The sequence below is a fragment of the Leptidea sinapis genome, chromosome 38 (genome assembly GCF_905404315.1).
Source record: "Leptidea sinapis chromosome 38, ilLepSina1.1, whole genome shotgun sequence".
Classification (NCBI taxonomy): domain Eukaryota; kingdom Metazoa; phylum Arthropoda; class Insecta; order Lepidoptera; family Pieridae; genus Leptidea; species Leptidea sinapis.
The window spans coordinates 7244413-7270097 of record NC_066302.1 but is presented as its reverse complement, the minus strand read 5'-3'; the positions used below and the strand labels follow the sequence as shown (position 1 = coordinate 7270097).

At 34.1% G+C, this 25685-nt stretch overlaps 1 protein-coding gene across 2 annotated transcripts in view; it reads right to left on the bottom strand.

The window, feature by feature from the left end:
- Positions 1-25685, bottom strand: part of LOC126975955 (serine/threonine-protein kinase unc-51) — an 87543-nt gene that overhangs the window by 52879 nt on the left and 8979 nt on the right. For both annotated transcript variants that reach the window (XM_050824080.1, XM_050824081.1), the window contains exon 2: positions 25003-25179. In XM_050824080.1, the coding sequence (XP_050680037.1) occupies positions 25003-25179 (177 nt within the window). The remainder of the gene's footprint in view (positions 1-25002; positions 25180-25685) is intronic.

Below are 25685 nucleotides of genomic sequence, written 5' to 3'. Positions count from 1 at the left end.
GGAAGAGAAAGCGGTGTACTTCATTTCTCACTGCGCTTGTAATTAACTAATGTAACGCCAATGTAAGACATAAACTGAATTGAAAGGTCTCGTTTATAGGATATTACTGCAAAAGTTTCAACATAATCCGCTTGGCTTAATGTCGCTCACAAGTCATTGTCGCAGTTTATGTTATGACCCACATAGTTAAAGTTTACCATAATTTAAATGAAAATAAAATATCAATATTAAGCAATGCCGATTTGGTATACAGAAATTTTAAATAATAAAAATGATAATATTGTTACCAAAGTTTCGTGTATTGTCGTCCGTTCCAGTTAATATTTGATGACAAGTGCTCGTAGCTCATCACACATTTTATGAACAACAAGCTGTTTCCCGCGAAGTCGTAACCATATTAGTTGGTGTTCCAATATTGCCACATACATAGATACAAAACATTCATTTATCTGTCATCATAAAGACAGCGTTCGTAAAAACGTTTTTTCTCTGACTTATTTTACAAACTATTGTTGCAATTTTAAGTTTCTAGCCCTTGTAAATGTGGCCTGTACGTTTATTTAAAACTTTCATCCTCTATTTCAACCTCTTAGGGGTTGAATTTTAGAAAACGCTGAAATACGTAACGACTTATTTTTGCCAAACTCAATTCAAACGTTGTTTCATCCAAATATGTCCAAGGAATAAAAAGTTTTATACAAACTTGTATCCCCTATTTCACAAATACTTTCTTCATGCACACCTACGTCACTAAAGAAACATTTATATAAAATTTTGTGGTTGTGCTCGATCGGTCAGTTAGTCAGTTTCAGCTTTTATATATTCATATATAGATGTGCTGTAGATTTAATAATCGTCCATTGGATAGGTCCAATGTTTGACGTATTCGATGGTCTAATTAATGTGCGGAAGTTGTTGCCCTGAGGCCTGAAGGACGAATGTATTTCTATATTTTTTATTCTGTAACGCTCTTCCTACGTCAACACGCGGACCTGACATAGACAGAGACATGCATGGCTTCTTCTACTACACTTTGTGCAATCAATCTACATTTATCCATCCTCTCTACAAGCCCGAGCCAAAAGTCTATTACATGTTCAGTTTGCAGGATTTACCTTACCGTTTCTAAATAGTAATAAATAATATAAATTTCGCCAAGCGGTTTTCAAGGTTTTCTTTCACGTCCAACCAATCTGTGCAATGAGCTTCCTACTGTGATGTTTCCAAGTCGATACGACGGGTAGCACGGGGGTAGGACCAGGTACCTACGCTCGTTTTCCATAAATCCAATCAAAAGATGTAGTTTAAAACTCATTTTTAATTGTGCGTGGCGATGTCAACCTTTGGAATAAACAAACGTTAGCTTGCGATAACGACACTCCTAATCTATTACTAAAACTACGCGTCGATAATACATATTATGAAATTGAATTTGCACGTGGTTAATGTTCGTATGGGTCTTACACCGAAACTGGTAGAGATTCTAAGATGCTACAATATTATATTATTAATATAAAGTTTAGCTAATACAGATAATACAAAACATAGTAAATTAGTTGATCGCCTTACTGAAAAACCATACTACCCTTAACTAATGTCTTGGAAATATTCTTGTTTTTAAGAATCACTACTATTATTTTTGTATTACTACAGTTGGAGGATTTTCTTACTGAAAATGATGATAAAAGGATATTTGGACATAATTGACACATATGGGACAATATTCTAAGCTTGAAATATTATGATATTATTTAGCAATTTTTTAAGCCGATCTTTAGGGGACCTTATGATATTTTTATACTTCGGACACACTTCGCTTTTATAGCCTCTTCTAGAATATATACATATTCATTAGAAATCGACATAATGAAAATCTAAACAAAAGCCAGTATTGAAAATTGTTTTGTTTTTTGTTAGTAAACAAATATAGTGCGAGAAACACGAAACTGGCACCGTTTCAAATTCGCTGAGGTGAACGTAATTGATCGTGCGATTAGCTATCGCTTGTACCTCGCTCACGTACGTGAATGTTATTCGTTTTATAAAGATCACCATTAAACAACTTATCTATACTGTACTATATCTGTTTTTTTTTAACTTTCAATAAGTGATTTCACATCCTATTTTGAATAAAAATATTTGAATTTGAATACATATATATAAAATCGGAGTGTCTCTTTGTAATATTAAATTAACCATTTTCACTACGAATATATTTATGGTACACACACCAAAATAACATTTTTTTAAATTTTGGTCTGTCTGTCTGCCTGTTTGTTCCGGCTAATCTCTGAAATGGCTGGACCTATTCTGACGAGACTTTTATTGGCACGTAGCTGATGTAATAAGGAGTAACTAAGGCTACGTTTATTTAAGAAAAATAAAGTAAAAGTAATGTCAATGTCCAAGAAACGGTTTAACTCTAAAAATAATTAATATGGCAAAACAACGTTTGCCGGGTCAGCTAGTTTATAATAAGAATGAAGAAGATTTTTGCCTGAGGACCAAAAAGAGAAATACTTTATACGCCGGATTTCAAACTAAATCAAAGGTACTTACTATTTAAAAACGGTATAAAAACTACATTATTCAAAAAGGGGCATAGCCGCCGGTTTAAGAAAGAGAATTTGATAAACTTTAAACTCTTCCTCAAATTATCTAGCCCAAAACTAGACAGTCTGAGATACCTACTGGTTACAGGAAACGATATTTTAACATTGCAACTACCGGTAATCGAACCCGGGGCCACATTTATATATAGCTGGATATAAATATAAAAAAAACACGCATAGTTCCATCGAACACAATTCCAAAACAATACAATTGATTTGGATTAATAAATTAACGTTTCTTATTAGGTTCTGTTAAACAAGGGAGAACTTCATATAAAGCTTTGCTTCAAACACTGTCAATATTACAACCAGCTCTATGACAAATACGAAAGATTATAGTATATTACGATACAAGTGCGCAAAGTAGGTCGTTCCCGCACGAGCGAAGCGAGTGCAGGGTTATGCGCAGATTATCGTATTCTATTTTTTCTATTAAGTTGCGCAAAGTTTGACCACTATAATTATTTTCAAACATTCCCGCACGCTCTTGTCAACGTGTGGGAAAGTGGAACTTTTCGAACGCAAATGCATGCGCAAAATCGAACTTTGCGCACGATAATAGGAAAATATTTATTAATCTATCTTCCAGAAATAGTTCGTTGATTTTTGGAACATACTTAAGGCAGTTCGAACTTTTAACTCCTCCGGATTAATTTTTGGGATAAGTAAGGATGAAACAGTGTATATAAGTCTTTGGCTGAGATCTATAGAGCGTACTAAGACTTTTCTCAGACTTAATTTACATAAAACTTAGCTGAGTGTAAGCTTAGCATAATCTTTGATTTCGTTTTTATATTATTTTGACACCTGAAATTAAGGTGCTTGCTGAGCTTAAGTCAGTCCAATGCAAAAGTCAAGTTCGCGTTTTATCACACTCAGCTAAGTTTTATGTAAGTATAGTCTGAGCTAAGTCTTTGTACGACCTATAAATCTCAGCCTTAGACCTTTAGTTTAGTTTTTATTCTTAGTTACAAGTTCAAGGCCCATATTCCATGAGCCGTCCCAATACGTAATATGAGATCAAGTATATTGTTGTCTCTTTTATACACACTTATGAAGACAATGACAAAGCACACTTGATCATGGAATACGTAATGAAATACGGTCTTAATAGTGCTTGTTATAACAAGTGCTTAACACTTCCTATAGGTGTACATGGGAAATACATCTCTTATTATTCCACTGATACTTCTTAAGCTAACATTAATCTGACATAGTTCAATATCCATCATAACCAATGACGTTCTATACATACGCATATTATTCGCAGTCTGATAGCCGAACGGCAAAAGTGTGCAGACAGTGTAGGCACACTTTTATAGTCGTGTGTCAACTGTCACTGACCACTAATCCGAATCAAACCTGAACTGAATAAATATTGCTCATACATTTTACATTGCTGCTTATTGCCCTAGCATATTTTAAACAGCTGGAGTAATGGAGTGTAATTTGTGGCATGTTCTTTATTTCGGAGTTGTTTTAATGCGACGTGATTTGTCTATATGTATCTTAACAGTCGATCAATTTTAGTTATACATTCTAAAATCAAATGCAAAAGTCAACGAAAAAGAAATTAGTTGTGTTATGGAGAAAGCCGAGATTACGGTTTCCGGTGTGATACTTTCGAGCTAACTGGTCTCAGCGGAGACTCGGCGGAGATAATATCGATCTGATGCAACAATCGAGACCCATCAATCAGAGGTGGCCACATAGTATCACGGTCAGACGAGTGTTCGGCAACTATAAAATATATTAATATAATAGCTTTTAGTTGAGTCCGTTTGTTTACTATCAACAGGTTAATCGACAAGTAGAATTGTAGGCGAACGCAAATCTTACTTGTTTTGCTATCTCTACTAGTAGCAATACTATATTATTTTCTCAGTAGTTTTTACCTATACAAGATGCCGGCTAGATTATGGGTACCACAACGGCTCCTACATCTGCCGTGAAGCAGTAATATGTGAGCATTATTGTTTCGGACTGAAGGGCGCCGTAGCTAGTGAAATTACTGGGCAAATGAGACTTAACATCTTATTGAATTTTAAGAATTTTTCGGTTTCTCAAGAATCCAGAGCGGCTGTCAGGTCGTCTTTACGCCAGTATATTGTAAAAAAATAAATAATTTATTCATGCTGATCCAAACAATACACGTAAGTGTTTGGTATTTGTAGCCAGACGAATGAAAGAGATGAGATAGTTGTCGCTGGTTGTATGCAGACACGGCTTAAAAGTTCGTATTGCTCAATTTTTTTTATGACAATTAATGACGAGACGAGCAGGACGTTCAGCTGAAGGTAATTATTGATATATTAAATTATTATAGATATTGCCCATGAACGAACACTGAAGACACGACTAAGGCAGAACAGAAAATAATAAAGTACTTCCTTTGATTAACGCGAGTGCTCACATTAATTTTAATATGTACAATACTTTTAAAACGATTAATACGCGTATTTTAATAATCGTAAGCTGTATTTTTAAATTTCGTTTTTGCGTAAAAGTAGCGTTGCGTTTGCGTATTATTATTTTTTAAACCGACGTTTACTAATAGGTACTTTAAAAAGTATTCAATTTAAGGAAAATGATATAGAAAAAATAAAATACAACAGTTAATACATAATCCTCCATAGTAGAACACTACTTTATCTTTCATTGAATATTGAAAATGGTGGCAATACAAAATTTAAATCCCTGGTGTTCACACTCGCGAAATTCTGGTCAGGTGTCAACATCTCCTGACGATGCCTCGTTTCAAATTGATTGAAGACTCAACAAAACTCACACCATTTGGATAACATTCATGGATTTCCACAAAATAAAGGCCGGTTCAATAAAACAGAATGTACAATATTAATTACTACAAAAAATAAAATAAAAATGTATTCACCTTAAACACATAACATATTATCCTATACAAATTGAAATGGTCGTTTGTACTATCCAAAATACATAGCATGTATAAATAGATAGATAGTACAAACTGACTGAATTATAGGAACTCGTATTATCTACTGATATCAACATCAAAATGGAGAGCTACGTTCCGTTGTCTATAATTCTTAGATCGGAACTGTATGCGTGTTGATAATAGTCATACCGTCATACCTCAATATCCATAAAAATTGGTTTCTTAGAGAGTCGATTACAACATAACGCAATGAAAATATTCCGACGCAAAAAATGCATAAATAGGGACTTAAAGAAAAATTTGAACCGAATAGAATATTTATATATAATTTGAAACATCCAATTAAAATTTGGAAGTTACTTACCAAAAATAAACTTTGGAGTTAAAAATCTCTACATTTTCAGCGATAACAACATTCTTTTTTTAAAGAATTTTATAGTATCTTTCTAAAGCTGAAATCGAACAAAAATATTCAATTTAATATGTTTATTTTGAAAAAACAAAAGAAAACCAGTTAAATAAATGTCCATTTGCAGCTTAGCCACATGATTAACACAAATATTGTACTACTTGCTGACCTAAAAAAGGCCTAAACTTTTGTATGAAATAAATTTAAAACAAACAAAAAATAAAAAAAATACACTGTATGAATGAAATTATATTATTATTTTAGATTTTTCCTGAAATAATGGCCTTTCATAAGATTTCAATTTGATATTGACAAATGCACACAGTTATGATCTAATTGGTTATTCATTATAAACGATTATTTTAATTTGATTTCTGTACGACGGGGGACAAATCGAAGAAAAATCAAAATCGTTGTTTTTATTTAATTCCGAGCATTTTCATATTTATTCACCTATTAAACCTTTTCTGGACTTCCACAAATAATTCAAGACCAAAATCAGCCAAATAGGTCCAGCCGTTCTCGAGTTTTAGCGAGACTAACGAACAGCAATTCATTTTTATATATATAGATATAGATGGATTGGCTGTAGCGTTTATAATCCTAGTCAGTCCGCGCCTTATTGCTAAATATATTACATTCACAGCATTAGATCCGCAGGCGTAGCGTAACAAAGACTGTTGCTAGTAAAGCGAGAAGCGACGCGTGACGTGACGTGTACGACGTACGAAGCCCTATTGAGAGCGCTCAAGGTTCAGCGAGCCAGTACAATAATTAATATCTAGCCAGCCACGTGTAGTTCAAAGGGTCTATCTACACTGTGTCTATTATCTACACCAAGCCGTGCTAGACGCGAGGTCGACGCTATTTCCAACATCAACTATCTGCGTGCTATCTACCTACTTTGTATTTGTTACTAACACACTAGCCGCTGCCCGCGACGTCGTTCGCGTGGACGCTATAAAACAGCAAAAATGCAATACCTTTACCAGTGGGAGGCTCCTTTGCATAGGAAGACGGCTAGATTATGGGTACCACAATGGCGCCTATTTCTGCCGTGAACCATTACTGTTTCGGTCTGAAGGGCGCCGTAGCTAGTGATATTACTGGGCAAACGAGACTTAACATCTTATGTCTCAAGGTGACGAGCGCAAATGTAGTGCCGCTCAGATTTTTTGTGTTTTTCAAGAATCCTGAGCGGCACTGCATTGTAATGGGTAGGGCGTATCAATTACCATCAGCTGAACGTCCTACTCGTCTCGTCCCTTATTTTCATAAAAAAAAAATACCTGCTCTAGCGTGATCATATGTAGCCTATATAAAAAGGCATTTATTTTCTCAAAATTAATTCCTTTTAACTCTCCCAGCATTCTTTTTTTGCGCTCTTTTCAATAAAAATATACAATATTGTACAGTCATTTCAATCGCTATAAAATAATCATAATCTAGCCCCAGGCTGTCCGATCACTTACGTATTATAATAAAATCGTAACGAACTTAAACCTGTGCACTGAATATATTATTAAAGAATTCTTTTTGTGTTTTCTTCGAACAAAACCGAAGCCAAAAAATTACTTATAACTTTTGTATATTTGTCTGTATGTAACTACTGAATAGATTTAATTCTTATTTTGCATAAATATTAACAATAGGTCGGGACAACATATAGGCTACATATATTCACACTATTTGAAGGAATAGTATTTTTGTTCGTTTAACGAGCCCACTGGGACAGCAACTAGGATGTATGTACGTATATAGATATAACTAGTTCATTATAATGTTAAAAGTAGTAGGCTATTATGGTTCCCTATATGTACCCCGCAGTACCCGCTGTTCGTAGGAGCGTCTGTCTGTCAGCGGGCTGTATATCCTAAACAGCATAAAGTCAAATTTTGAGTTCAGTAGACAGTTTCGTGTGTTATCAATTTTATTTATTACTAGCTGACCCATCAAACGTTGTATTGCCATATATAGTAATAAAAAAAATATCAATACACAAATAAAATTTGAAAAACAATTTTTTTTTAACGATGCCGAACTCGAACCCACGACCGACTCTGGCGTTCCGTGCCAGTGCTCTGCCAACTGAGCTAACCGTTCGAGTGACGTATCGCTATAAAATCTTGTTTGCTTTGTTCAACTCTCAGGTTGTGGCTTCATCTACAGGATCTACTTTACAGTTGATAACCTGCTCAACCCCAATATTTGCATATTATTATACTATGCTTAAAAAATTAAAATTTTTGGGGTACACAAAAAATAGATGACGACCGATTCTCAGACCTATGAAATATATAATCGTACATAAAATTTATCATACTACAATAATTATTGTATTCGATTGCCATCTTGCAACCCTATTGGGGATCAGTGGATGGAACAGAATAATATAAAAATCGTGATACAAAAATAGGTGTTGATCGTAGAGAGATGAAAATTTTAAGTTGTATGTATTTTTCAATGCTGAATGAAAAAAAGATGTTAGCTGATTCTCAGACCTATCCGACATGCACACAAAATTTCATACAAATTGGTTCAGCCGTTTCCGAGGAATTTGGTAACAAACACCGCGACACGAGAATTTTATATATCAGATGTTTCCTCGTCAATTTTTTTTTCAAAGATATACATCTATCATAAATAAATTTTAAATATGTTAAATACGTGGGTGGTCGTGTGTGGGAATGTATTATGTCCAATTTATAAATCAACTAGCTGACCCGGCAAACGTTGTTTTGCCATATAAAGTATAATTCACGTGATAGTTTTATAAGTAATAAAATATTGCCTATATTATAGCCTGTACATCATTTTGTTCTATTGTCAATAGTTTTTGCAGCGCACGCAAAAATAGGTTTTCGATTTTACACCTTGTGTTACAAAATAGCAATTTTATTACGGATCCCTAATTTTGAAAAAAAAAAAACATATAAGCCTATAGCCTTCCTCGATAAATGGACTACCCAACACTGAAAGAATCATTCAAATCGGGCCAGCAGTACCAGAGATTAGCGCGTTCAAACAAACAAACAAACAAACACTGCATACTACTTATAATATTATATATAGTATAGATATACATGTATCTAATAAGAGTATCAAATGTATTTGTTGGTTTAATGAATGCTATTTGTACGTGTTATATATTATTATGTTTTAGATTTTAGTTTATTGGTTTAGTTTTGTCAAAGTCAAAATATTTTATTGACATAAAATCAAAAGACTGCTCGTCAACGTCAATCACAAAAAATACACTAGAAATAAGGGATTGCTTGCAACTAATTCTAGTAGGCTTCATAAGATACATAATAGCTTTAAGGGTAAATGTATACAGTTTTATAATAAAGTCCCAGCCACTGTTCAGGCATTATATATAAATAAATTTAAATGTTTTATAAAAAAATGCCTCTGTCGTAAATCCTATTACTCCACTGCTGAATATCTAAACGATCGGACAGCCTGGGACTAGATTGTGATTATTTTATAGCGACTGTACAATATTGTATATTTTTATTGACAAGAGCGCATAAAAAAAGAATGCTGGGAGAGTTTCTTGCGCCGCTTCTTCTCTCTCAGAGCGCCATTTGTTTCTGAAGCGGTAGTAGTATCTAGTAGTATAAGAAATGACATCAAAAAGAATTCTAAAGGAATCAATTTTAAGAAAATAAATGCCTTTTATGCCTTTTTACATATTAATCACATAAAAACATTTAAACATATTTTCAAAACAATGCGAACGTTATACATATGTCTTGCTTGCCACGCAATAAATAAGGGCTAACTTTACACTACATTATAATATACTCGTATACATTCACCAGTAAAATACAATAATATATATATATTTTCTTTAATAATATTGACACACTTTTTACACAAATTATCTTGCCCCAAATTAAGCATAATATATAGCCTGTGTTGTGGGTTACAAGACAACGATATATTTAATACAATATACTTACTTAAACATACATAAATACATTTAAACATCCATGACTCGGAAACAAACATCTATATTCATCATATAAATGCTTGCACCTACCGGGATTCGAACCCGGGACCTCTAGCTTAGTAGGTAGGATCGCTAACCATCAAAATTCAGCGGCAATTTCCACTTTGAGACGTGATTATTTGAATACTTAATTGATACAAAATATTATAAATGTATAAGTTTTTATTAATAAATAAGAAACCCGCTAAGCTTGTTGCGCCCGTTCTTCTCAGGTCCGAAACATTAATTCTCTAATGTGTGGAAAATGTTGTCGTTCCATATGTGATTTTAAATTCAATTTTCAATAAGATCCTGTGTAAAGGCATAAAAGGCATTTATTTTCTCAACATTTAATCCTTTACAATTCCTTTTGATGTCACTTGAAACACTAGCACCGCTTCGGAAACACATCTTAGAGAAAAGAAACGGCACACTCTCCCAGCATTCTTTTTTTTTTATAAAATATACGTAAATGAGCCTCTCGTTGGTATACAGTAATATAATCCATGCCATTTTAACACGTTTAATATGCCAATATTTTTAGAGGTACCTTCCATGAGATTATTGATTAAGTATATCGAACTATAATGAGGTAACAGAATTGCTAGCGGGGGTCCGATACATAATATAAATATTAAAAAGTGAAAAAGCTTCAGAAAACAACAAACGCAGGTTGTTCTTGGGTATGTTGTTCGCAAATTACCTACAATATTGGCTCAGATTAAAGTAGATACTACATTATCGTGTCGCAGCAAATAAAATTGCAGTCATTGACCTTTAGCTACCTGTCCCTCTCGCTCGCATACATACTTTGATCTCGTTCAGAGACAGAAGTTCAATGTCCGATATTCTCTGCTTCTTTCCATTAATTTTATAGATAAATGCATAGAGTTTTAAATGCTTAGATAATTTATACGTCTAGATACAGTCTCTTGTTGTTAACCCATAAAAACAGGCCAGGAATATTTGTTTAGCGTGCGTGACAAGCTACGTCTTACACTCGCGATTTGTATGTCACTCCGTAATACGTAATTAAGTACTGGTCATTTAATTAATTAATTGAATGTCGAGTTAGCCCGTAAATGATAATACGATGTTAAATAATATAAGTAATTAATGTGTAAATATACCATGAGGCAAAACATTGTATACAACATGGGCTTCCAACTAAATAAATAAATAAATAAAAATAATCACGCTGTCATAATCTATCTAGATTCTAGACCATGGGAATAATGTATAATTTTTTATATGCATGCAAGCCGTAAGCCGTCTAAAAAATGTACCCAAACAAATGTAATATTGACTGACTGTACGGTCAACATACAAATTTATATAATGCTTCTTTAAAACACCTGATGATTGAGTTAAAAATACGTAGAGCATGACTGTACTTGACTCAGGTTTAGTGCTACCCCGGTGGTCAGATTACTCATGCAAAATGGCTCTTGTATACAGAGGCAATGGGTAACACTACATCAATGTTTGTAATAATTTAGTGACGGGGCTATGACCGCAATAATGAGGGTAATACAAAGTCACGGTCTGCCGCAAACCAACTAACAACAATTGACAGCCGACCCGTTTGCTAATAAATGTATATTATTTAGATATTAAGGGTAGCAACAGAATACTCATTCAAATTCAATTCAAATATTTTTATTCAAAATAGGATGTGACATCACTTATTGAATGTCAAAAAAACTACCACCCATTCCAAAATGAATGCATCAGACCTGAGAAGAATGGGCGTAACAAACTCAGCGGGCTTTTTTTTTCATCGAATAAATATGTTTATAAAGTAATATTGTACAATTAAACTTATTATTTAATAGCCTGATGGCGGTCACTCCATTCCTAATCTGTGGTATCATTAAGAAAGTCATTTATGTTATAGTAACCTTTACCACACAAACGTTTTTTAACAATTCTTTTGAATAACGTAATACTTTTGTTTTGAACATTTTCTGGGATCTTGTACATTGGATACGGTATCTAAATTGAATTGACCCATAATATAGTTTAGTGGTTAGTGAACCTGCCTACCGAGCTAGTCGAGGTCTCGGGTTCTACTACCGGTAGTTGCGAGCATTTATATGATGAATATGGATGTTTGTCTCCGAGTCATGGATGTTCATAAGAATTTATGTATGTTTAAGTAACTATATTGTATTAAAATACAGGCTATACCTAGTTTTGGGCAATATAATTTATGTAAAAGTGTGTCAATATTATTATTATTATTATATATAGGAAGAACAGTTAAGTAAGAAGTTAGCAGAGACATAGCCGGATTAAACATGTTTTTCAAAACAAGTGACTTTTAGAAGACCAGATCGTAAGTAGTGATTTAGTATTAATCCGGAGGCTAATTGGCAGAAAATGTGTAACCATTATTGTGTTTCGGTCTGAAGGGCGCCGTAGCTAGTGAAATTACTGGGCAAATGAGACTAAACATCTTAATATGTCTCAAGGTGAGTGACACTCAGAATTATTGGGTTTTTCATGAATCCTGAGCGTCACTGTGTTTTACTGGGCAGGGCGTATCAATTACCATCAATCTGTTCATCTCATCCAGTGTCATAAAAAAACATCCACTACATTGGTTCATTATCCACGATTATTAACAATACAAATATTACGATAATAATAATATAAATGCGGATAAGGTATGTAAGTGAGCTTATTGTAGAGTTATTACCACTGACCTGTATAAATACCACTGGACAGGCTGTTCCTTAAGTTTGACGGCAATTTTTTTGTGCCTATCTGAAGCGCCACTCGCGAGCGTCCAAAGAACTGACTTCCAAGGAACGTACAATACTCTGAAGTATTTTTGCATGTTGAATTAATTTCGTTCGTTTTCCGTGTTAATATACTTCAAGAATCGAATATCGAGAATACCCAACACCTATCGATGTTTGCCGAAGTTGTCATCACTAGTTTTAGTACCACAGACTCTCGCTACATGGCCAACAGCGCCAAAATGGCGAATATCAAACAGGCACAAAAGCACTTTGACAGCCGCCAGTCCAGTGGTATATAGTATTACATATACTCAATGGTTATTACATTACTGCACCCTCCAACGTTAAATAGTCGAATTGATTGATGATTGTTCGAGAAATCGTTAGCAGTTGGAGACGAATGTAACATCTATTTTAAAGCTATAGAATCGCTAAATATAGGAATTAGGTTAGTTGTTGAGTAGCCGAACTAATTGCTTACTATTGCTCGGATTGGATTGTTAGATGGAAAATATTTTTAATGATTTTGAATTTAATAATAAATAGCTTACATTTACCAGTGGGAGGCTCCTTTGCACAGGAAGCCGGCTAGATTATGGGTACCACAACGGCACCAATTTCTGTCGTGAAGCAGTAATGTGTAAACATTACTGAGTTTCGGTCTGAAGGGCGCCATAGCTAGTGAAATTACTGGGAAAATGAGACTTAACATCTTATGTCTCAAGGCGACGAGCGCAATTGTAGTGCCGCTCAGAAATTTTGGGTTTTTCAAGAATCCTGAGCGGCACTGCATTGTAATGGGTAGGGCGTATCAATTACCATCAGCTGAACGTCCTGCTCGTCTCGTCCCTTATTTTCATTCAAAAAAATCATGAATTGTAATAACACTTGATTCAGTATAACAATTAAGAAGCTTTTTGCCAAAGTTGTATTTACAGTTTGTAACCAATGAAATTGTTTTCTTTTGTATATTTCAAATAGTTACCACGTACTAAGGAACTACTTGACCGCCTACAGAAATGACTATTCCGAGAATTTGACAGTGCTTAGAGGAGCTATTCACGTTGACACCAGCAACCGAACTTCACCGGATATTACGTGAAAATTTTCCACCCGCATCATGTTAAGGCGAAGAGTAAGCAGAAAACACGCAAACATGGTGTTATTAGACAGAAGTTCAGCATTCGCCCCTCCGAGATCAATTTTTTTGTTACTGCGCAATTATTTGCAGCAACGTCGGATCGAAATAGAAGTTTGGCGAGGGTATGATTCAGTTTGCGGTCAATCCGCTCAGAATGGAGAAAAATAATCGCAATGGTGTTAAAATTATATACAGGTGTCCCAAAGTTATGGGACATGAAGGAAAAGTACCTTAAATATCGCAAATAGGGTATTTTACTGAAAGAAGACTATGTTATTTTTAAAAGTTAGTAATTCTGCATTCAAAGATTTTCTAAATATTACTTGCCTCAAATAATCAGTGCTATCTATGGAATGATTCGAGCTATGAACACTACTTAATCCTCTTACACATATCCTTAAGTCTTATTTGTAGGTTGCTAATGCTTGCTGTTGGTTATAGTTAACACTGCCGAGCCTTTTTGAACTACCACTTTTCTTTGAAGTTAAACAAGTTTATTGGCATGGCGTGACGCATTTTTTGGTACTTCTCTCAGAAAAGTTTTTCTTATAGCTTGTACTTTTTTGTGTAAGTTCTTTTATTCAGATTAGTAGTGAATAACGAGGATTGTAAGCATATAAACTGTTTTCGACGCAAGAATTTTGAAAATTTTGGCTTTGTTACATAGATGGCGGGCCGGAAGCCGTGAACTCATATCGCTCAAGGTCGCTGACATTTAGTGTCGCCTTAATATCTTGCAGTCAAGGACCGCGCGTTTTGCAAGACATTTTCTGCAACGCTGAGCCACTATGGAATCAACTGCAGGCTGCTGCGTTTCCGAACCGATGCGAATTAGGAGCCTTAAAGCATACTGTAAAAACTCAATCAACCAAAATTCAACTTTATTATAATAGTAATGAGCAAGGGCGTGCATATCATATAGGCAATAAGGCAGTGTCTACCTCGTTATGAACCTAAATAAATATAACACTAGTGTTAAACTTAATATACTTTTATTTGGTTCGGTTATTATGTCACCAAACTTCCATTGAAACTCATAAAATATTTCCTTACGCTAGATACTAAATACCTACGGAAATCAATATCCAGATTGCATATTCCAAAGCTTAACTACGACTAGTTGGATCTACAGTGCCTACCTCGCTAGAAAACTAAAGCACGCCCCTGGTAATGAGTATATATATATATATTTTACGTAATTCCTTGCGAGTCTGTTAGGTTATGAATAAAGGATAATGAATTCGTGATCTGAGGGCTAATGAACTTGCCTCTCTTAAGATCGCCGTGTCAGTCTCTAAGCAAAACACGAGGCGATACGGCAATGGCCCTGACATTATGTTTATATTTAAACAACACGTCATTCATACATAGCACAAGAAGTCAATCATGTATGTTATAGCAATAAAAAATTTCGCAAGAGGTACATAAACTTTGGGTGATTATATTTAAAGGTAAGGCATAGTGGTAAGAATATTTATCTATCATATCGTATCAATTAAGACACTTTGATAATCTTTCTTAAATGTAATAAAATTTTAACAAAAACAACATTTTGGGTGAACTCTCTTTTGAATCTTGTACTGAAGAGATCTTTTAATTTTTCGATTAGGTGATGGTTCTTGTTAAGATTACACAACATTTTAAAAGCGCCAAAGGCCAAGAATCTATATATAAAAATGAATTGCTGTTCGTTAGTCTCGCTAAAACTCGAGAACGGCTGGACCGATTTGGCTAATTTTGGTCTTGAATTATTTGTGGAAGTCCAGAGAAGGTTTAAAAGGTGAATAAATATGAAAATGCTCGGAATTAAATAAAAACAACAATTTCATTTTTCCTTTGATGTGATGTCGTTCAGAAATCAAATTGAAAGAATAGTTTAAAATGAATAACTAATTTGAATTTTTATATCTTCCCAACTTTCTCAGGAGGTAAAAAAGAAACTTAATTTTAGCTAACTATAGTTGGTACATTATTCACAAATGTTAACTATCAGATTAATTTTATCTTAATTGATAAAATACGGCGATACCTTTATTTAATATAAAGTTTCAAGAAATAAAGATTTTTATAAGTGCTACGTGCTTAGTCATGTGTGTACGCATACGAAGTCGCGGGTATCAGCTTGTTATTAATACAATATTTATTATTTACACTGACAGATGAAACACAGTTCATACTAGTTTAGTTGCCTTTGCTCCCTGTATTGTATGTAAATAATTAATAATATAATTTAGAAACATTTTGAACTTGTAATACTATTATTAATTATTGTAATGTTTGAGAAATAAAGTTATTATTATTATTAAATAAATTCGTGACGAGAAAGTTTTTTAACACTTTTTCTTAAGCGCACGGAGTTAGTTTTTGGTTTATCATAGCTAAAAATCTATTTGCAATATTATGTGTTGCAAATTTTAAACTTACTCTAATGGTCGTTTCGTTTTTTTAGCAGAATTTCAGCCAAACTGCTAATTCGCTTTGAATTTGCCACACACACACACGCAGTTGTGCAAATAAGTTCAGCATTCGCCCCTCCGAGATCCATTTTTTTGTTACTGAGCAATTATTCGCAGCAACGTCGGATCGAAATAGAAGTTTGGCGAGGGTATGATTCAGTTTGCGGTCAATCCGCTCAGAATAGAGAAAAATAATCGCAATGGTGTTAAAATTGTATACAGGGTGTCCCAAAGTTATGGGACATGAAGGAAAAGTACCTTAAATATCGCAAATAGGGTATTTTACTGAAAGAAGACTTTATGTTATTTTTAAAAGTTAGTAATTCTGCATTCAAAGATTTTCTAAAAATTACTTGCCTCAAATAATCAATGCTATCTATGGAATTATAATATCTCTACTTTTGGAACGTCGTCGTCGGCAGTAAATAACTTTCTTGAAATTTACTCAAACATTTTACGTTGCTCCTTTCTTTTAAAATACTATGTTACTTATGAAGAGTTATTAGTTTATGGCCAATCTTTCGATTGGCATCAAAAACGTAGGGGTGTTTTTATTTTTTACATTTAAGTCGGTTTGATTCCCAGACGAGGCAAGTAATATTTAGAAAATCTTTCAATGCAGGATTACTAATTTTTTAAAATAACATAAAGTCTTCTTTCAGTAAAATACCCTATCTACGATATTCAAGGTACTTTCCCTTCATGTCCCATAACGTTGGGACGCCCTGTATAATATTAAATGATTTTAGTACCTACCTACATTGGTTAAATAATTAATAATCCTAACGCCATATCCTAATTATATAATCGTAATCAAGTTAAGTACTGCTAAAAAATTGTGACATGTGTCAAAAGAGCCAGTCAACTTCATTAATTTAAATCAGGTTTAGTCTGATTGATCGGTGTTGATACCGATTTGTTTCGGATCAATTGATTTAAATGAATAAAGTTAATAATGTCTCACAAAAGTTTGATTTTATTGCCGACCTAGTCAAGTTCGCCATCTTGATTTTAATTTTATGTTGTTAATGCGGTATATGAGAATAAATATTTAATTAAACGACCCGGTTACATTGTCCCCGGACCTGACGTAGATGACGTCACATCTTCGCTTTGTTACGATGTGCAAAACAAGCACTAGGTTATTATTATTATTTCCGAATAAATAATTATATAAGGCAAGTGTGTGTGGGCAAGTAGGTCGCGGGAGACCTCGCAGAACATTCGTCGACCAAATTGGGGACGTTTTGAGAAAAGGAGAGGTCCAAAGCAACCGCAACCGGCGAGCATGTATGAAAAGAGTAATGAATGTAGAGGAAGCGCGTGAGGTTTGTAAGGATAGAAGCAAATGGCATTCTATTGTCTCTGCCTACCCCGACGGGAACAAGGCGTGAGTGTATGTATGTTATAAATTAATAAATAAAAAATATCAGTTTTTTACAGATGTAAAGGTGTTGTGACGCTGATTATTATTATGACGGTGAAAAATCTATAAAAGAATCTGGGTTAAGTAAAAAAATATTTTTCTGGTAAAAATATTATTTCGACACAGAACAAGAGAAACTATAGAACTACTAGCTGACCCGACAGACGTTGTTCTGTAGATAATAAAAAAATACTGTTTAATAGGAGTTTGCCAATAACATTTCAAGACATCAAGAATTATTACGTAACAAATGCTCCCTGTTATTATAATGAAATTAAAAAAAAAATTGAAATTATAACGAACGAAACGAAATAAAAACTATCCTGTCTCTCAAGATGGACCAAACTGCACTCCATGAAGTAATCCCCATTTAAATCCGTTCGTTAGTTTAGGAGTCCATCGCGGACAAACAACGTGTCACGTAATTTATATATATATTACTGACCCAGCAAACGTTGTATTGCCGATATTAAAATCGTGATACAAAAGTAACTGTTGATCGTAGATGGGTGAAAATTTGAAGTTGTATGTATTTTTTAATGCTGACTCATAATCAAAGAAATATAAAAAAATGTCAATAAATTATTAAAAAAAAATTCGTGTGAACCACCCTTAACATTTAGGGGTATGAAAAATAGATGTTGGCCGATTCTCAGACCTACTCAATATGCTCACAAAATTTCATGAGAATCGGTCAAGCCGTTTCGGAGGAGTACGGGAGCGAACATTGTGACACGAGAATTTTATATATAAGAAGAAGAAGACTATCAACAAAAGTCAAACCGGTAACAATGAAAACTTCTAAAACAAAGCAGCGAAAGTACGAAAATATGACAACATATACGTACCTAACGGTAATGAAACTGCTAACCGTACTGACGCTACAAAACGAGCGTGAGGGGGTGAAAGGGGAACGGGAGGGGGCTATACCTTCCAGCGAGGTCCTGAGATAATGTGGTCGTGTAGTACATACACATAATATTATAAAATATTATTTTATGAATATAGAACAAAATAAATATGTTGTATTTTGTTTTATTAATAACCTCGCCTGAAGTTTTCACTTTTGTCATGATAATATTGTAGTTTCTCACTTCATTGTGTACTAGGCGTTCATAAGAGTATAACAAGTCGCATTAAACACACTGTATCGTTAACGTACGTGTCGCGTGTACGCGTGTCTGTAGCTCCTGCGTAATTATCCACGGTATGATATCTGCGACTGCGATGAACACATCCTACACGAGGAACGGAACACGTGTACACGAGGTGATCCCTATGAACGTGCCACCCACATTATACTGTTGCGTAATCAAGCTATACATTATCTAGTATGAAACGCGTGTTAATGTTTTTAATGAGAAAAATGACGAGCCAAGGAATATACCAGCGGGAGGCTCCTTTGCACAGGAAGCCGGCTAGATTATGGGCACCAAAACGGTGCCTTCTGGTGATTTCTGCCTTGAAGCAGTAATGTGTAAACATTATAATAGAATAATACTAAATCATAGAAATCTTAAGAATTATTATTAAGGCCCTGTTTACGAAATACTAATCTATATATATAAAAATCAATTGCTGTTCGTTAGTCTCGCTAAAACTCGAGAACGGCTGAACCGATTTGGCTTATTTAGGTTTTGAATTATTTGTGGAAGTCCAGGGAAGGTTTAAAAGGTGAATAAATATGAAAGTGTTCGGAATTAAATAAAAACAACAACTTTGTTTTTCCTTTGATGTGTCCCTCGTCGTCCGATATTTGTTTTGCATGGACATATTTTCTATGAGAGAATTTATTGACGCACTATTTGACAGTTCTGCTGTAAAACAATTTCATTAAAACAACGGGGGGCATATTTTACGAAATAATTCTTGATGTTATAATATATTATTGACAAATTCATAAAAAACATTATTTTATTTATTATATACAGAACAACGTCTGTCGGGTCAACTAATAGAAAATAAATTTATGTAAAAATGTATATTATCTCGTTTAATATAAAATATCAAAACAAACACTAGATTTTCTAGATAATATATTAATAAAAAAAATTGTCGTGAGCGTGAGCTGTGAACAAGATATATGTATGGGCATTGTAGAGTTAATTTAATAGTCTCTTTAAGGTCATATGTATTCTAAAACAAGTTTCGAGTTCTCATATACATTAAAACGAATAAAACGTGAGATTATTTACATAACAAATGTTATCAGCATAATTTTAGAACAGCGGTTTTAAGGTTAGTGGAACAGCGAGTGTTTTATCTGACTTATGAATGGTATCAATTCTTAGATTGAAGCTATTGTACAGTTTATTTACACACTTGTAATTCCAGAAAGTCGAATAAATGTTCTACAATCAACATCTAATATATAAAATTCTCATGTCGCGGTGTTTTTTAGTTAAACTCCCTCGAAACGGCTTGACCGATTCTCATGAAATTTTGAGTGCACATTGGGTAGGTTTGAGAATCAGACATCTATTTTTTATCCCCCTAAATGTTAAGGGTGCTCCACGCCAAATTTTTTTTTTACCCTTTTTATTTAAATTTAAAAAAAAAGCCCGATTTTTGCGCCCATTCTTCTCAGGTCTGAGGCAGTCTCTTTCGAATGGGTGGTAGTTTTTGACGTTCAATAAGTGATTTTAAATCTAATTCTACTTTGAATAAAAATATTTGAATTTGAATATTGCTTTTATGGGAATGGAATGAGTGGTTGCCTCTCCAGTAAATTCCATTCCTACGGGAAAATTTCCAGTACACAAAGGCTTTGCCAAAATAAAATATATCTCGCAAGATAAGGCTTGTCTTCATTAAGAATAATATCATGTTTCGATCAATCGATAATATATATAATATCTATTTCTAATAAACAATAAAAAACGTTAATCTAAAATTATCAATGTAACGAATAAAAAACCCGGAAAAGTGACATAATAACTATCATACTACGTACACGAATTTAGAAATACTCTCTATACACAACAGACAGACACGAAAAAGAACTAAAATAATTATTATCAACCTAACAAATACTTAAACAAAATATAGAAACTCGACAATAATCAGTTCGAGCCAAATAATAATTGACATCTCTGTTTGATGTTAATGTAACTGATAACTTGTAATTTATTCACAGTTAAATGCGCAGTAATCACCAAACAGGTTTGAGGTTATTCAAAGTTTGGTCTTGTCTCATGTGGTACAAGCGTGCTTCACGAATCTAGCACGTGTTGAATCGATTCCTTATCACGAACGAGGGCCAAAATGCCGCCAGAATCGAGACACGTGCGAACATGCGGTTGACACAAAGTTCATTTGCGAATAATAATGGCCTTTAATAACAATCTTTACATAGTTTTAGATTTACATTTAGCTTGCAGTAGACATCGGCACAGATTGTTTTGCTTTCGCATAGGCCTCCAGTGTTCTCGGTCATGACATGATCTGCTCCACGTCACACCAGCGGCATCTTTTAAATCGTCGCTCCATCTACGACTCGGTCTCCCTCTCGGTCTTTTTCCTTCTCTAGGATACATTACGATGCGCAATATCGGGCAAAAACTTCCGGTCATCAACACTTACAGCGGTTAAAATAAAAACAGTGACTGATAAAGTTATTGTAAACAATGATATTTACTTTTACCGTAGATTATGTTGATAGTGAAGATGTTATTACAGTCCTTCTCGTAGTTTTCTATACCAATTTATTTTAATTTGACCTAAATTGGCGTAATACGGCACTATCCATTGATTTCAATTTGCATCTATTTCCAACACCTCAATATTGCCCTGGATTAAGAAACATTTTTGCAAACACTGCAATGGGTTCTTAAGTAGCCTACCACGTGTTTTGTTTGTGTTGAGTTATTGTTTGGGAGCGATTTTGACCCACTTTAAACGGCCAGATTTCGTTAAAACTTCGTAGATTTTTATCAATCCATAATGAAAATGATTCCATCTTTCAATTTGCAAAATAAGATTTTTGTTAATTTATATCATTTTCATCTATCGTCTATAACGCAAGAATTGAAGTTAATTTTAAATTTCAAAATAAATTTTCTATTTTTAGTTCGGTTTTCTATAAATAGCATGTTTTTTAGTTTTTTTTAACTACTATTTATATACGTCTAGAGAGACAGGTGTGAAAACGTCGAAATAACTAAAATTTTAGAACTAACCTCTATTTTGACCAATTCATGCACACTGACACAAAGTGTCGTACAAACCGCGAGCGTAACACCTAGCTTGTGACGCGCACTACACTAATATTCCTGGCCTGTTTTTATCGGTTTTCTCATAGCAATTGACTCTATCTAGACGTATAAACTATCTAACATGTGGGGATCTAATTGCTATCGACGAATTTTGAGCATGTATTTTTGGATTGCAGTTAAATGATCATATTTACAAACATGCCCGAACAGTTTTGATACGGGCATGTTTGTAAATATATTTGCCCGTACTGCATCTAAGGATGCCATAAGTCTGTTTGAATCCATGTCTTATTTGTTGAAGACTGTATTGTTAATTTATTTATTTGTTAAGTTACGAATTTTCTTTTTCTTTTGTTTGTTAATGTACTAAGATATTATAATGGGGCTGACATGTACATAAATATCAAAGCCCTTAAAGAAAATAATTTTTAGTCACGAAAAAAACTTTGTGAAATACAAGTAAATTATCATGTTTTGCTATATAATGATTCCTCTGTCTATAATTATTTTAATTAAATATTATATCCGCATCTGCAGACACTATGGTGCCGTTTTTATCAAAAATCACCCATCAGTACAGAAATGCAAACCCAGATCAGACAAGATAATAATAGAAAGCTAAGGCGTTATCTAACTCGACCACACAAATGCGTTGCGCAATTCCGTATTTAACTGCGCATGTTACACTGATAAAAACACACCGGTATTCGTCATGGCTTTAAATTTGTGTTGGAAGCTAAAGAACCCGAATCGTTGACCTTGTTCGCTTCTATAAGCGACGACAGTCGAGACGCGGAAGGCGCTATCGTCTCTTCGAATTGCGTGTTGAACTACGCATGATAAAGAATAATTTAATTTAACAACTGGCAGTTCTAGATCTAATAATTTGTAACAATTGAACAACATTGAGCATTTTCTTTAATTAACGCGAGTTTTACGCATTTAAATAAAACACTTTATAAAGGACAGGAATAAATACTATCTCAACAGTCGACTCTTGTCAACCGCAGTCCCCCTGAAAACGTGCTCTGAAAATGTCAATCTTATATAACAACTTATTCATAATAGTCTGCTAACTTAAAGCATTGCTAATTCTCACTCTGTCTTCTTCGATTGACCTAAGTCAGAACGAGAAAAAACACTCCTAAGCGGCTGTTTAAAGTTAGCGGACCATTAGGAATAAGGGGGATAATCTGTACTTATATTTACTCAATATAACATTATGTAGATGGAGCCAATAGTTCGCTTAAATTTTCGAAGTATTTCTAACAACATATTTGTGCCCGTTAAAAAAATTCATTTAAAATAAAATTGTCTATTGTCGCTATTTGAATTTTTACTTTTACGTATTACATTTGTTACTTGATGACTGCTTTTAGCTGGCAGAATAAAGTTAAAAGTTCTTAGATCATAATCATGGCTGGCGTAAAGTAAGTAATTTCACAAACGTTGTTTAGTACAATATACCATTAACTTTGTGTTCACATCATTTATAAAATTTATGCGAGAACCTGTATAAGGTTAATAGGCTTTTTATGCATGCAATTTATTTGACAACACTGTTTGTTATTGTTTTTTCTATCGCCGTGAATGTATGGAGCCTTAGACACTTAGACAGACAGACCTTCTATATATACGTATAGCAACTGGAATCGAGATAGAGATGTTACTCGACAATTCGATATTACATACAATTAATCAATTGTATATAGTTGCTATAATGGCCACGATAGCGAGTTATCGGCGCACGGATTAAGGGCAAGGCCAGTGGGTTATGGACGGCACCTAATACTCGCTAATAACTCATGATTTCCTGGTCATTGTTGCAGGCAAGCAGACCATCAAATTAAACAAAGCCAATGAATTTCAATCGGTATTGTGTGTAAATTTTCTTGTTCCTGTTGTTTATGGTAATAGTTTGAAGGGATCTTGTGTCCAGAAATCGAATCTATTTCAATAACATGTCCACGAGGATCCTGGAGGATTATTAGCAACATGTATGTGTGTTCTGAACTATAATCTATATATATAAAAATGAATTGCTGTTCGTTAGTCTCGCTAAAACTCGAGAACGGCTATACCGATTTAGCTAATTTAAGTCTTGAATTATTTCTGGAGGTCCAGAGAAGGTTTAAAAGGTGAATAAATATGAAAATGCTCGGAATTAAATAATAACAAACAATTTTGTTTTTCCTTTGTCCTCCGTCGTTAAGACATCAAATTGAAAGAATAGTTTAAAATTAATGACTAATTAGAATCTTTATATCTTTCTAACTAACAAACCTATCAGATTATATTTTTGTAGATTGATAATTCATTTTGTCTCAAATTAAATTTCTGAACGTTACAATAATATTTGACATTTGACAACCAATATGTCGATCGATATTATCATATCCTTTGTGATAGTGACACTATACTGCGAAGTGCGCGAGAACTTTTCTCCCTTTGATTAATTACAATTAACGATGCCGAGGAGAAGACGACCTGACTTAGATCGTCGCAGTCAATCAAATGTGCGAATTACTTTATATGGCAATACAACGTTTGCTGGGTCAGCTAGTACAATATGTTTATTTAGTTAGTTTCATTAAGTTTTTAAATATACATATATCCACCGAATTATTTTGAAAGAGTTATTGGCTCCTTTCCAAAAATTAAAATGTTGATAGTTTTGATAGGCTTATGTTGCGAGTTACCCTGAAGCTGCACGCAGTAGGTATCGAACCAACCATCAATGAAAAGTAAGATAACTTCGTTTCGCGATGGCGACTTCCTCAATACACAAGAAAAGTACCATATCAATATATTATAATATACCGATAGTTCAGTTCCAAAGTGTAAAAAGAAATTCAGTAAGTTTCAGATAAGAATGAGAAATTGTTCCATGAACCCACTATTACCACAGAGAAATAAGTCGATAAGTAAATGCCGTATAGTTGTTATTTCCAACATTTCTTCATAAGTCCTGAATATTTTCGTTCATAGTTTTTCTTTTGAAACCCTTTTCTGTATTGGGTGTCTTTGGAACAGAAGTATGGAAATGATTTTTTTAAGTTTTTAAGGATATGTTCAGCCGTTAGACTTACCTCCATGACGACGTAGACATAGGCAGGGCTGTCCATACAATCGTGCATAGCTACTAAGTTCGTGTGATGAAGTGCAGTTAGTTCTCGAAGAATCTTGATCTCCTTCACAAGTATCTCCGAAGCTTTCTGTATCCCCTTCTTCGTGACTACTTTCACTGCGACAGCCTGTGATGGATTCTGAGGACAAAAAATCACAATTAATAAATTAAATTTATGAATATTAAAATGCATGTTATAGTACCAATTTCCTACAAGAGATTCTGAAACGAAAGGTTCTCAGGACGACTATTAATAATATTGCATTGTGTAAACTCGTAGGAGTTAATAGTAGAACACGTAGAACCTATGTAGATAGGATACCTCCAAAAAGGTGCGGTTTTCAATGAAGTTACTTCTAAGCACAACCAAACTGTGGAATGAGCTGTATGTGCGGTGTTTCCAGGACTTCGTATCGTAAAAAAAGAGATTTCAAACAGTTGCTAACCGAATCCAAAGAAAAGGATAATGTTGCCGCCTTTTTCGCAGGTTCTAGGCTTCGACTAATAATAAAGCCAATTAAAAATACCTATTACAAGTTAACTCATGTTTAAAAACTACGTTTTACATCTACAAGACAATATCACAATATTGTTTTATAACACAGACATGGTGAGACGTAAAATACGTGTATTCGCGACCGGCAA